The 14,277-nt window shown below is 41.5% G+C and overlaps 1 protein-coding gene across 5 annotated transcripts in view; it reads right to left on the reverse strand.

Annotated features, from left to right (window-relative positions):
• CEP112 (centrosomal protein 112) overlaps positions 1-13,630 on the reverse strand; it is a 235,632-nt gene extending 222,002 nt beyond the window's left edge. For 2 of the 5 annotated variants that reach the window (XR_014544414.1, XM_083598626.1), the window contains exons 1-4: positions 13,238-13,630; positions 9,853-9,997; positions 7,007-7,197; positions 5,560-5,729 (exon numbers count right to left, since the gene is read on the reverse strand). Coding sequence is in view for 4 of the 5 variants with exons in the window: in XM_083598626.1 (XP_083454752.1) it covers positions 5,560-5,729; positions 7,007-7,197; positions 9,853-9,961 (470 nt within the window). In the remaining variant the exon portion in view is untranslated. The remainder of the gene's footprint in view (positions 1-5,559; positions 5,730-7,006; positions 7,198-9,852; positions 9,998-13,237) is intronic. The other 3 variants (XM_083598623.1, XM_083598624.1, XM_083598625.1) reach the window with 2 other exon arrangements.
• Positions 13,631-14,277: the final 647 nt, after the last annotated feature.

Raw genomic sequence — 14,277 nt, forward strand, 5'->3', positions numbered from 1 at the left:
AAGAAAGCCTAGGAAGCAAACTTCCTATTTGGTTGAATAATGGATGAATACAAAAACAAAAATCCTGTTTAATATTTCATTAATGTTTAAATTTTTAAACATTCTATTTTCTCCTAATTGTTAAACAAATTATTAAAACATGCTAGAAATGTACATAACATCTTGTTATATTTCATCCACAAACTGTACTGCTACAAAAAAAAGTGCTAGCTATAAGAACCACTTCTTAATGCTAATCAATTAGACTTCCTGTTCAGATTTTACTCCGCTGAGATGGGTGCATATTAGCTAGGAGTTTGCTCCAATTCATGTTGGAAGTTTATTGCTTGGTCAAGCGATCCTAAAGTGGTCGTGGGGATATTTTGTGGTGGAAGAACCCTACCTAATCCCTGGTGGCTCACACCTGCTAGCCAGAAAGTGGGAGTGGCTGGTTTATAACATAGGCCATTAAGCAATGTTCCATTACCTGTGACATCGTGTCATTCAATCCAAGGCACTGTGGGGGACTATGGTTGGCTGGCTAGCTACAGTGGTATCTCTGGATGTGAACGGGATCCATTCCAGAGCCCCATTCGCATCCTGAAGGGAATGCAACCCGCATCTGTGCGTGCCACAATTTGCCGCTTCCGTGCATGCGCATGTCATTTTGAGCGTCTGCACATGCGGCGAAACCCGGAAGTAACGTGTTCCAACCCGAAAATGCTCAACCTGAAGCTACTGCAACCCGAGGTATGACAGTACATCACTTAAAGTGGAATAAAAATCTTAAAGAAAGAAAAGTTGTAAAAACAAAACAAAAAAGGCCATACCTGCCTTTACTGCTTAAATTACCCTACCTCCCCATTTCTTTTAAAAAATCCCATCATCCCTAGCCAGCAAGACCAGTAGTCAGGAACAATGAGGCTCGTAGTCCAAAAACAGTTGGAGACCAAAGCTTGGGAAATCCTGTCCTAGAACGTCACTGTCAGTATGTGTAGGCAATAAAAAGCTAGATGGGCCAATGATCTGACTTGTTTACAAGGTAGGCTTTCTGTATTTCTATGTTCACATTCCCCAGGGATGGGGAACCTATGACACTCCAGTGTGCCTCTAACTCCCACCAGCCTCTGCCAGCATGGTCAATAGTCAGGGCTGATGGGAGCTAAAGTCCTATTAATCTAGAAGGCAATCCATTTCCCATTCCTGGTACAGACCTATGTAAATAAATGCAATAAAGACCTAAAAAAAAGGAGAAGTTTTTCTACTAAACTCTACCCATCCAACCATTTCTGAATTAAAATGATTGATTCTTCTCTGATCAATAATGTTTAATGCTTCTGAGTCCTTAACTTGTAAGAAAAGCTCTTCAGGAAATAAACTAATTCAGTTGGAAACAGAGTAGCTACCAACATAACATACGTGCAGAGACCACCCTACCAAAAAACCTGGCTAGCAAAAAAATAAGAAACCTCTTTTAGTCTATTCTACAGAACAAGATCGCCACCTGCTGACAATTTCAGACACTTACACCAAGAAACCAGCAATAGGCTTCCCAAAAATAATTTGTACTTTTTACCGCTTCAGTTGTGGGTCAATTTCTAGAGCATAATGAGAAAACAACTCAAGTTGTTGTGCTAAATTTTTTTTAAAAAAATACTGCCTGTGTATGTAGCTATTCCTTCCTTCTTGCATATTTCAGAAGTCCTGTATCATCTTGTTGAATTGTATAGATTAGTAACCAAAATAATGGTTCACCCAGTCTTGTAAACAGTTTGACAGTCTTGCAATGTGAGATGTTTTTTGTAATAGCTAAATACGTTTCACGCTGCCAAATATGCCAACTAGGACACTGGTATAATGTATGTATTGGTGGGTTTTACGGCTTCCCAAAGCACCTGACTGGGTGGGGGTAGATGATTAGCAGCTAGAATGCACTCATGCCAAACTGCTAGCTAGAAAAAGAGTTTTGCATGGGTATTGGGAGAATCAATTCCACTTAAAGGCACTATTTTTCTGGGTGCCTGACCCATTCCCATGCTGAACCCACCCCAACCCCCAGCCAAATATGTTTCTTTAGAAACATATACCTAAGTCCTCAATATTCACTTTGTTCAAGGCTGCTGTTCCTGTAAAGATTGTGACTGAAACTTGCTACTGATCAGGGTAGTTGAAAGCATGAAACTATAAATATTATTCATTATCAATAGCACTGCCTTTTGGCAGCCCAATACAAACCAAAGGAAGGCATTCTGACTCTGAAATGGGAATCTCTCCTAGTGAATGAAGGAAACAGCATATCCAGGGAAAGCTCTGACTAACAAATTAATAAAATAAAAATCAAGACAGAGGATGTTAAGGACCCTAGAGAAGTCCTCTGCCACCTCTCATTCCTCCCTCTGCTCACTATGCGTACCTTCCTAAAAAGGTATGTTGGTCATTTTTAAACGTTCAAGAGACTAGATGGGCTGTTCTGTTGGACAGTTTGATGTATTTATGAAGCATTCATGATTTCTCTAATACATCCTTAAGAAAAGGGTGCTACGGATTCTACATCGTTAATAATAAAAAGCAGCCTTGAACACAAACAGCATAATGTAAAATGTTGTTAGAAATGCTTCACAAATAAGGTTTTAATCAAAGATTTTTTAGTAACAATGATCAAACACATATTGAAGGGGGGGACAGCTTTTAAGATTAAAGTGATTTTTCAAAGTACAAGGAGCTATAAAATTTGATGCAGCATTAGACTTCAGCTCCAAGTTTCAGTAAATTACTCACCATAAAAAGCACATGTGTGAAATATTGCAAATAAAAAACACTCGTCTTTTGTTGAAGGGGGTATATTTACTCATGATGAATCAGGTCATGACCAGTAAACACTGACTTTAGCTACCTAAACTGCTTGCCCTAAGTCAAAGTTACACTTAAAGAAAAAAATTGTTTACCCATAATCTCCACAGGAGGCTAAATTATATCACAGGAATAAAATCAGGGTAAGAAAAATGCCCTTCTAAACAAAGTAATCAAAACATTTTGATCCAACAAAACAAACTGGAATTACATTCAAACAAGTACTGCATTTGCCACGCTAGAAAGTTCACTGCAAAAATCTACAATTCTTTTTGCAAAGAAAGTCAAACTGTTATCCAAGGACTGCGTCCAAGTTACAGATATGGATCTAGAAATAGAGAAATGCGGTTAAAAATTATTTGGCTCTACTGTCTAATTTATATTTGCATTTCCTGTAGCAGTCAGCCAAATAGTTTGTTCACATCATGCTTCTTAGTTACCTTACTCTTAATGTTAAGAGCAACCAATATATGTTTCCAGGACTGTAGGGTCTTACTGGGGAAGGTGCTACATCCCTCTTTTAAAAATGCAGTCCAACACATATTTCTTTCAGTTCTCTGAAAAATTCAGCTGCAAAGAAAACTCTGGGCTGGGTTATATCTAACAGCAGACCATGGTTAAGAGCACAGCAAAGAGTTTATGTTCATATCATATTCCCAACTAGCTACTTCCTCTTTTGCAGAAGTCAGAATTTGCTATTATATCCAAATTGGCAAATAATTATTTGCACTTGCCTTTCAAAACAGGGTTACAAACCAGCTTCAGCTTCTGATTTTAAGCATACATCAGTTTGTCAGTTCAGATACAATATCAAACTATGCTTAATCAAAGGGAAACATATGTGGTAACAGAAATCTTTTGTCACACAGTAGTACTCGGTAAACGTAAAGGACCCCTGGATGGTTAAGTCGAGTCAAAGGTGACTATGGGCTGCAGCACTCATCTTGCTTCAGGCTGAGGGAGCCGGCGTTTTCCACAGACAGCTTTCCAGGTCATGTGGCCAGCATAACTAAACTGCTACTGGTGCACAGAGGACCATGATGAGTGCCAGAGCACACGGAAACGCTGTTTACCTTCCCGCTGCAGCAGTACCTATTTATCTACTTGCACTGGTATGCTTTTGAACTGCTAGGTTGGCAGGAGCTGCGAAAGAGCAATGGGAGCTCACCCCGCCGCGGGGATTCAAACCACCGACCTTCTGATCAACAAGCCCAAGAGGCTCAGTGGTTTAGACCACAGCGCTACCCGCGTCCCGTTTACAGTAGTACTAAACCATTATTTAGCATTATACCTGAACTATGGTCTACAATTCAAATAAGGTGCATAGACAGAAAGCATAACTGAAGTGAATTTCTAAAGCAAGTTGCACAGCCGAGTTTACAGGCACCAGCTAAGTTAAAAGCAAAAACTATCATTCTGTTGCACAGCGAATTCCAACATCAAATGAGAATCACAGTACAATGACTTTTACTTTTATTGATCCTAATAAAATTCATTTACAACAAGGAGCAATTATCTATAATTACTGTATACCCCACTCTTCCTCCTGTAGAGCCCACAGAAGCTAACAAAAAATAGAAAAATACACTCAGCCTTAAAAAACAACAACACAGCAACAATAGAATATAATGCAGCAGGCAATAGGAGTTGGATTACTAAACTCTGCTCCAGCTATAAATCCAAAGGCTAAACATGCAACCATGTCTAAGGCTTAAATTAAGACTCAAAACTAATCTACAAAATAAGTACCGTAACTGGGTGGAACCATTCTACTCATTAATGCATGGTGGGTTGTCTTTGTTTCTGGGGCCCACTGGCACATTTGCAAACCAGAAAACTACCATGGGCATGACACACACTGCCACTGTGCGCACAGCAAATTATTATTTCTTTGAAGCCTAATTTCAGTGGGAGGAGGGGACACTGTGGGTGCCAGGGAAGACCTTCACAGAAACATGTGTACACTCAAGTGCCATATTGGCAACCAAAGACATTGGTCACATTAAAGTAGAAAAATAAATAATAAAATCAGGGTGATATGACAGGCCAATGGCTTTCTAAATGTATATAAAAAAGTCTTTTAAAGAACTGGAAGAAAGGGGTGCTAAGGCAGACCTCTCTAGGAATAGGTTTACAAATCTTGGGGTAGCCATTGAGAAGCATAAAGAGCTTTACAAAATTAGAATAAGCAAATGAGGGCAGAAAAAGAATACCGTGGTTTTGCATGCCCACTAGATCATTAAAAGCCCCAATGAAGCAGACAGGGACCTCATTCTTATCATGCATGCTGCTGAAATCATAAGCACTTCGCTTGTCCCTCACCACCACTGCCACGCCACTGGGGAACAAAGCCATGGTCTGGCTAAATGATTTCTTTCTCTCCAAACAAACCACGAGCAACAATCTTGGGTTACCGCAGTAAGCCAAGGAAAAAACCACGAGTCCAGGTTCAGATATAACTTGCAGACAGACCATGGCTTAGTTTATCAGCAGGTGTGAGGAAGGAGTGGTATCAGCAGCATGCACATTCACATTAAACCAGTTTATTTCAACTATAATTTAATGCGATGTGCAAGCCAGGCCTTTTATGGCCCTTCTCTGCAATTTATACTATAAGCACAATTTCTTAGCGTGAGTGCCAAGGTGATGTTTTAACATGCTTCAAAGGCGTCTCTTTTCAGTGTTACTCATTTTGGATATATTTATGTAGATTAGCAAAGCACTTCTTACCTGTGTCCAAGGGGTGAGGTTACCAGAGCAGACTCCTCTCTAAAAGATACCTTCCAGGATTCATCCATTTTAGAATCACTTTGCCCCAGCTCTCCCATGACCCAGTCAGGTAAACCTTCTGGGCTGCTGCTCCACACTCTTGCTGAATTTGGTTCATCAAAGTAGATAGACTACATTTTAAAAAAATAAAAATAAAAACGCTTTTAAGTTTCCAGGAACATCTCCTAGCTTCTCTTCATAAACTATGAGTTTCCAGGACCTAGGCAACAGAAGTGATGTATTATCACCAAAATACTTCTACACATATTCAGGCAAGTGATAACCTTTCAGAAACCTGACTTTCAGTTCTAACTTATCCTTGACTGTGTTTAACACAATTTATCAGCTTCTTGGCTATCTTTGCCATTTGCTTAGTATCATTTTTAAAAATCAAAAATTTATGTCAGACTCAGCTGGAGTAACCTTTTCATATTTAGTTTGAAGGTCAACTCTGTATTAAACTTCTCACTTGGTTTCACAGATTCTTACCACGCTGCATTATCTCCTATATACATATTGAAGAGCCAGAAATATAAAACCTTCATAAATGGTCACGCATTTTGCTATCATCAAACATCAACACTGTCCAGCAACTTAGACCAACTACACCATACATCTGTGTCCCAGTGACACACCCGAGTACTTGTGCATGGACTGCAAGAAGATCAAATATCTCCATTCTTAAGGAAATTAGCCCCGGGTGCTCACTGGAAGGACAGATCCTGAAGCTGAGGCTCCAATACTTTGGCCACCTCATGAGAAGAGAAGACTCCCTGGAAAAGACCCTGATGTTGGGAAAGATGGAGGGCACAAGGAGAAGGGGACAACAGAGGACGAGATGGTTGGACAGTGTTCTTGAAGCTACAAACATGAGTTTGACCAAACTGCAGGAGGCAGTGGAAGACAGAAGTGCCTGGCGTGCTCTGGTCCATGGGGTCACAAAGAGTCGGGCACGACTAAACGACTAAACAACAACAACAAACTACCCTAGGCTTCTATGAGAATGGCAGTTTAGCACAGTAAAAGCAACAATAGCAAAAATAAAAGGCATTTTTAAAAAAATCATATCCCATTTTGTCCTGTTTGCAACCCCAAAAGGATTTCTGTGTGCATTGCCATAAATACAAAATAGGTAGGTTAACTTGCTGACTATGGGTGAAATCCAATTAGTGTTCTTAGCACAGCTGCACTGGAGGGAGGCATCCATGGGAAGAAGCCATTTTTGCTGATTCTCCATCCCCTGGAACCCCAAAATATTGCCCTAGAGAGGATCCCCTAGGACAGGGCGGAATCTGCCAAAAACAGCATGCCGCCTCTTGTGAGAGTGATGCCTCCTGCTGGATCAAAAGCCCTCAGGCTCATACAGTGACAACAACTATCCTTCCATAGTAATGCACTTCATATTTACCATGTATGAAGGAAGAGTTTTCAGTGTTCCTGTTTCTGGTTTCTGTGTAAAGGGACCCTCCAGCACTCCTCTCTTCAGCATATGCAGAAGCAGCTTTCCATACAAGTTCCGGTTCTTCCTACCAACAGTACCTGCGCCCGCACCTGAAGGCTCACAAAGCTTTTTGATCCAAAGGGCACATCTCTGACGTTCTGAGAAGGGTGGGGGTGGAATGTATCAAGTGTAAGAAGCTGATATTACAGTGGTCTAAACATTTACCTTTTCTATCAATAAATAAATTTTACGCCAAGCTGAAAATGTTTTATTGCAAAATATAAACTTCAAAAGAAATCTTGTGTTTCCGAAGTTAGTAATAGTGCACAAACTGTTAGACTTACACAGACTAATTAACACAAGGAAGCACTCGGATACTGGTAGTTTGACCCTTAACGCATGTATTTGCGTGTAAAAGCTACTTATAAATTTGAAGGAAGTACAGGCTATGAGCTTTATTCAAGCATCATTCAGCTGATGGTAAGGCTTGCATAAGTGCAACAAGAAGTAATTTTTAGGAACACCCTTTCCCTGCAGCACAAAGACACATTATAAATCTGTTCCAAGGTGTTAGGGGATACATGAAAGCAGATTTAGTGAATGAATGCAAAAAAAAATTGCTGGCGGTATTACTGTCAGCTGATCAATACCACAGAATACACCTCTATAGATTTAAAGTTTGCCACGTGGGACTTTTTTTATATACGTTAGAGAAAAAACTTCTAATGTGTTCAGTGTAATGTGTGAATCATCTGTATATTTTGTGTATTACAAGTTTGAATATACACCTTTATAATTTCTATACACTAAATCATACATATTTTATGTATAGATTTTCTCATACTGTATATGAAACGGATCTAAATCTTTGGATCAGAGTGTGGTATAATCACACCACAGCCTTAGCAACATTTTTTCCTAAGCATACCCCTTCAAATTCTTGTGATGTTGTATACATTTCATGGCTGTGTTGGGAGACAATAAATGAAAGCATTTTAAGGATAATGTATTAAATTTAGTGATAAAATACAGACATATTCCCTCTACAGAATTAAGGCCAAAATGTCATGTGTGTTCTTCAGGAAGTGAAACAATTTTCTATCCTCTTTATGAAAAACCACATCCTGTTACTAATGTACTGAGCCTACTTGTGAAAATATTTTAACTAGAAGAGTAAATTTAGCAACCTCTCATGGCATTACATTGGTTGTTCTTCTGTAACAAGATGTACCACTAGTAGGATTAAAAAAACTGATCAAAAAATATTTATCAAGCACTTACACTTTGTAGATTACATCCACATAGTAAGTCCATTTTCTGTCTGTATCTCTAAATTTATAAAAATGCTGTTTTCATTTATTAATAGCAATAATATTAGTTAACCTGCTATAGTGTTTATTTGTTTTTAAGTAAGATCAGGAAGAGAAGCTTCTAAAAATCATTTGTAATTTTATAAAATGATATAATCCTCAACAAATCCTTTTTTTAAAAAAAAATCATTATCTCTATGTGATTAATCATAAAATAACCAGAATTCTTTATATAAAAGGATATTTACATCATTAAGAAGGATGAGCCTGAATAATCAGTATTAACAGAAATGCTTAAAAGATAAACAATGAAAACAAATGTTATGATTATGCACATTTGTAGCACTTTTCAGTATTTAATTTGGTAAAGCATTTATTCCATCATTTCTCTTCCTTTACGAAACTGACACTAGACACCATCACCTGCCCCTCTATACACAGCACAAGTGCCAGGGAGACTGTATCCCTTTTCTTGGAACAACAATAACTGTTCACATCATCAAATCCTAACTTACCATATTTTATATATTTTACTAATCCCTCAATCCAATTTTATACCCAGCAAAGAATATTGCACTAGGCTTCTTTCCTATGGGTTGCATTCAACACTGTGCAAACAGTTCTACTTGCGCAACAGAACTCTCCCTTCTGCTCATCTGCCCATACAGCCCCCAAATCTGCCCCATTTTGAGGGTGGGGTGGGCTGCAGGGGAGAAAAGGGGTAAAGTTCTGCTCAGGAAGCCTATGCCCTTTTAAAATGTAAGTTGTGGGCGGCGGCTATTGGGTTGTGCTTTTTAATTTTGATTATGTATTTTGTGGTTTCATATTTTGATTTTATTGTGTGAAACGCCCCAAGACCTCCAGGTATAGGGTAGTATATCAATTCAATCAATCAATCAATCAGCAAGCCTGCTGTGCAAGTGGAGCAGAAGAGTTGGATACAATCTTATGCTCCAGGGTTTGTGGAATTGGGCAACCATCAGCACTGTGACCCTGCACTTGAAAGCCCTTCAAAAGCAAGTGACAGGACTGGATTCCCAGACTCTTCCATTGCATGAAGCTTCCTCAATGAATTGAACATCCCCATCACCATGCCCATGTCTCCGAGATCTGGGTATTTTGTGTATAAGGGAGGTAGTTCAATATCAGCAGCATATATGATTTTTGTTACTTTTGCTCAAGACACACAAAGTTGTTAGAATAGTCTTAGCTGCCTAGACATAAAGCATGCTACACACAGCAATCCAACTGTAAGCAATGCTTTGATATGATAAATTACTGACAAAAATTCATTCCTCCCTCCGCACCATAATATTCACAACATAACATGAGTCCATAAGATAAATTAGGACTCAGTTTATTTAACTGGTCCATTACATGGTTCTTGGTCATATAGCAAAGCCAAGATTAAAGAGCATATATGTTTATCTTATTTGGTTTAAGTGTGCTACTGTAAAATGGAAAAATAAAATATTACGGATAGCGTTTCATTCCAATGTTTACCTGATTTGTGAGGCAGTTTCAAAACATAAGGCTTCATATCCACAACATAGTGATCAAATTCTGAATCCAGTTTCTCCCAAGTTTCTTCTTCACCACTCATTCTGCTCATTCAACAATCGGAATATAGATGCGTTTAAAAGGATAACTGGAAACACAATGCAAAAAACAAAATGCAATCTTTTATTTTAAATAATATTTTATTTATACACAGCAAAGTTCAACAAACAGGTCTCCCAGCCTGGGCCAAATATTGTCCAATGTAAATTGCCAACACAGATGTTAAAGGGCAATGTAGGAAGTTGTAGTGTGTCAACAGAACTTGACATCTAAAACAGTTGGAAGTGAGATACTACCTGCCTCATACTCTTCTCAAAATGGCCCTCCCAAAAGAAGAACCTGCTGACAGGGATATATATCATGTCCATCATCTGGATCAGAGTTTCCCAAACTTGAGTCTCCAGCTGTTGTTGGACTACAACTCCCATCATCCCTAGCTAGCAGGGATCTGGATTGAAAACCAGTAACAGTGGCGGCATACACAAAACATATTTAAAGCACATCCCCCCCACACACACACCCCAAGAACCCTGAGAAATGTAGTTTAATAAGGGTGCTGGAAATTGTAGCTATGTGAGAGAGAAGCTACAGTCAGATAAACTGAGATATGAAAGCTAGGAGGTAAATGGCACCTTAAACCTAGGTTATGGCCTTTCTTTTAATATAACAATACAAAGCTGAAAATGAATGAACTGCAGCTACTATATATATATGTGTGTGTGTGTGTGTGTGTGTGTGTGTCCAGTAGCACCTTAGAGACCAACTAAGTTTGTACTTAGTATGAGCTTTTGTGTGCATGCACATTTCTTCAGATACCCAACACGGCTACCTACCTGAATCTAAAATATTATGTTCTTTCTTCACATAACCAATCCTTTTCCTGCCCAACCCCTTAATATTCTTAAGTGGGTCTTTTCTCCAGTCTTCAGAGAGTAGCTGGAAGTAGGGAGGCAGAAAACGGTCCTCCTTTCCTTCCACGCTGTAGTTTTAATCTGAAATCTTAGGCGCAGTACTGTGCCCAGACCTCAGAAACTGCTCACACTAATGAAATTCCCTGTTGCAAAATGTACCCAGAACACTGGCTACAGTTGCCAGACTTCTTGGGTTTAAATAGAATTTGGAGCAGACAAACAGTAATACTACCGAAAAAGCTATCAGAATTATACGTGGAGTTTGTGCAGCATTGGTTAAGTATAAGATATGCACTGCTTTGCCAAGTTAGAAGCTGCAGTCATGTACTTGAAAGCATGCCTCCACTGGTTAAAATGGAATTGACATTCAATTAATATGTGTCATAGGCAAGAGACATAAACACTTCCTTGACATCATGTACATTGTTACTCTTTTGAGTTTACTTGCTTAGCTAAATTGCTTTTCAACACAGGTCAACACAGATATTTATCCTCAAAAAAACTTCACTACTACTATCATTATTATTTCTTTTTATATTCCACCTTTTTCCCTGACAGAGACTTAAGGCGGCTTACAGCTAAAACAGAAACAGCTAAAAACATATTTTTTAAAGCAATAATTAAAAAACAATTAAACACTAGTAGAACACACACACACACTGCTTTTTTCTAAAAGATGTTTAGGGGTACTCTCGTTTTGACTCAAGAAAATCACCATTTTATAGTTCAAATCGGGGAAAATAAATACAGTAAATGGACAAAGGTACAAAGATTCACAAAATATTTAGTGGTATGCATACCCCTGCGTCCCCCCAGAAAAAAACCACTGTATATACGAGATCACATACAGATCATCACAAATAAAAACACAACACCTGCCTTTCCTTAAAAGCATTCAGTTCCCAAAAGGCTGTTAGAACAAGCACATCTTCACTTGCCAGAGAAGGACAACAAGTCTAACTTCTCTAGGGAGGGAGTTCCAAAGTCTGGGAGCAGACACTGAGAAGGCCTTCTCCCACAAGTATGCCTGTGAGGGTGGTGGGAGCATGGGAAGGGCCTCCCTTGAAGATCTCACAGCCCTGGCAGGTTTATATGAGGGACTACAGTATTTCAGATATCCTTGACCTAAGCTGAATAAGATTTTATGGATCCTAACCAGCACTTTAAATTGTGCCCACAAGCAGACCAGTCGCCACTGGAGTTGTATGCTTCCTATAACCAACCCAGGTAAACAATCTGGCTACAGCTCTTTGACCCAATTGAGTGTTCTGTTTAAAAACATCATTCTAATTGCATTATTTTGCCGTTTCTCTCCCACTAACAAATCATCAGGCCGGCCAGAGTAGTTTATCTCCACCCTACAAGGATGTGTATATGACATGGCCGCAGCAAATCTCTCAGGCAGTAATCCTGTGCACCCTTATGCCCTAGTAACGCTTACCAAACATAGTGGGACACACACACAGAATTGTTGATATGGGATTTTCAGTGGAAAGGCAAGGACCCTGCAAGCGCAATCCTTGGCACACCTGTGCAGAAATATGCCTGACAGTTCAATGGGACCTTGATCAGTGTACATAGGACGGCTGCCTTTTTAACCCCACCATAAACGCGTTCACTCCAAGGTCCCCCCATCCCGACCCCACCCCCAAGTTCAGTGGGGCAAAAAAAAACACCCCAATGTAAATGTGCAAAAGCCAGAGCCGGATTACCAAATAGGCAGCATAGGCACCAGCCTAGGGCCCCCTCATGCCTTTCAGGGGCCACAACGGATCCAAATGGCTACAGTTGGTTTTTGTGCAATGAAATCAGTTTGTTGAAATTGTTGGTTGGTAAAAATGAAATAAGGGATGCAGGTGGCACTGTGGGTTAAACCACAGAGCCTAGGACTTGCCGATCAGAAGGTTGGCGGTTCGAATCCCCGCGACGGGGTGAGCTCCCGTTGCTCGGTCCCTGCTCCTGCCAACCTAGCAGTTTGAAAGCACGTCAAAGTGCAAGTAGATAAATAGGTACCGCTCCAGCGGGGAAGGTAAGCGACGTTTCTGTGCACTGCTCTGGTTCGCCAGAAGCAGCTTAGTCATGCTGGCCACATGACCCAGAAGCTGTACGCCGGCTCCCTCGGCCAGTAAAGCGAGATGAGCACTGCAACCTCAGAGTCGGCCACGACTGGACCTAATGGTCAGGGGTACCTTTACCTTTAAAAATGAAATATAGTATTAGGATATAATTTACGGGGGGGGGGCAAGATTTCGACTGCCTAGGGGCTTAATCCGGCACTGGCCCATGCCCAGGCTTATGCATACCTACTCGGAAAATTAGCCCCTTCCAATTAAATGGGATTTATTCCCAAGCAACTGTGCAGAGGAGGGCTGCAACAAGCTCCTTAAGCCCAGAAATGACAACATAGCTCCGTTTACCTCGCGCAGTCCACGACGTCGAGGCTTTGGGCAAAGGTTCGCCCCCTGGCAGAGAAAGAGAGGGGGGGTTGGCACAACCCCACTTCCCCTCCCCACACAAGGGCGAGGCTTCAAGGAGATGCCACAGAAGTGGGGCTGCGGTGGGTGCAGTGAACTGAGGGAGTGTCCTAACCCCCCCCAGGCCTCGCAAACCTGCGCCTCCCTCTCTCCCCCTTATTTCAGTGGGGCTGAACGACGCGACCCCGAGAAACGGGGCTCCGAGGAGAGTCGGGGAACCGGCGCGGCTGCCAGGAGACCAGCCGAAAGGCAGCCAACGGTTCAAACCAACCCCGCCCTTTCCCGCCGAGCTCCCTCAGCGAGGGGCAGGCCCGCCGGGCCCGAACTACTTCCGCTTCCGGCGCAGCGAGCTCGGCCGCGTCGGCGGGGTTGCTAGGCGACGCGGCCTGCGCTTGGGAAAAGCGGCTAGGCCTCGCCAGGAGTGGCGCCGCTGGCGGGCTGGGCAGGGTAGCGCGGCAGCAACAACGGCCGAATTTTAAGAAAGGGCGGGGGTGAAATTGCGTGTCCCGTTTGGAGCCCTGCCGTCATCAATGGGGTTTCGGAGGCAGTAAGCTCAGGTGGCAAAGGAGAATTGACAGACTGCTGGAGAGCTGCAGGGGGCGGGGGGTGGGCGCTGAACAATTATTACAGGCGGGAGAGAATAATAGTAATAATAATAATAATAATAATAATAATAATAATAGTTGTTGTTTATATGCCACCCATGGGCTCAGGCCATGCACCACCCCAGGTGTCCGAGTGGCAGGCTACACCGCTGACCTGGGGGGGGGGGGAAGTAAATTGCTATTGGGGGATGGCAAACATCAGTGATTCCTTAGGAGAGGTTACAGAGCAGTGCCGGATTCGGCTCAACCACAGAGCCTAGGATTTGCCAATCAGAAGGTCGGCGGTTCGAATCCCTGCGACGGGGTGAGCTCCCGTTGCTCGGTCCCTGCTCCTGCCCACCTAGCAGTTCAAAAGCATGTCAAAGTGCAAGTAGATAA

The sequence above is a fragment of the Podarcis filfolensis genome, assembly GCF_964270895.1.
Source record: "Podarcis filfolensis genome assembly, chromosome: 2".
Classification (NCBI taxonomy): Eukaryota; Metazoa; Chordata; class Lepidosauria; order Squamata; family Lacertidae; genus Podarcis; species Podarcis filfolensis.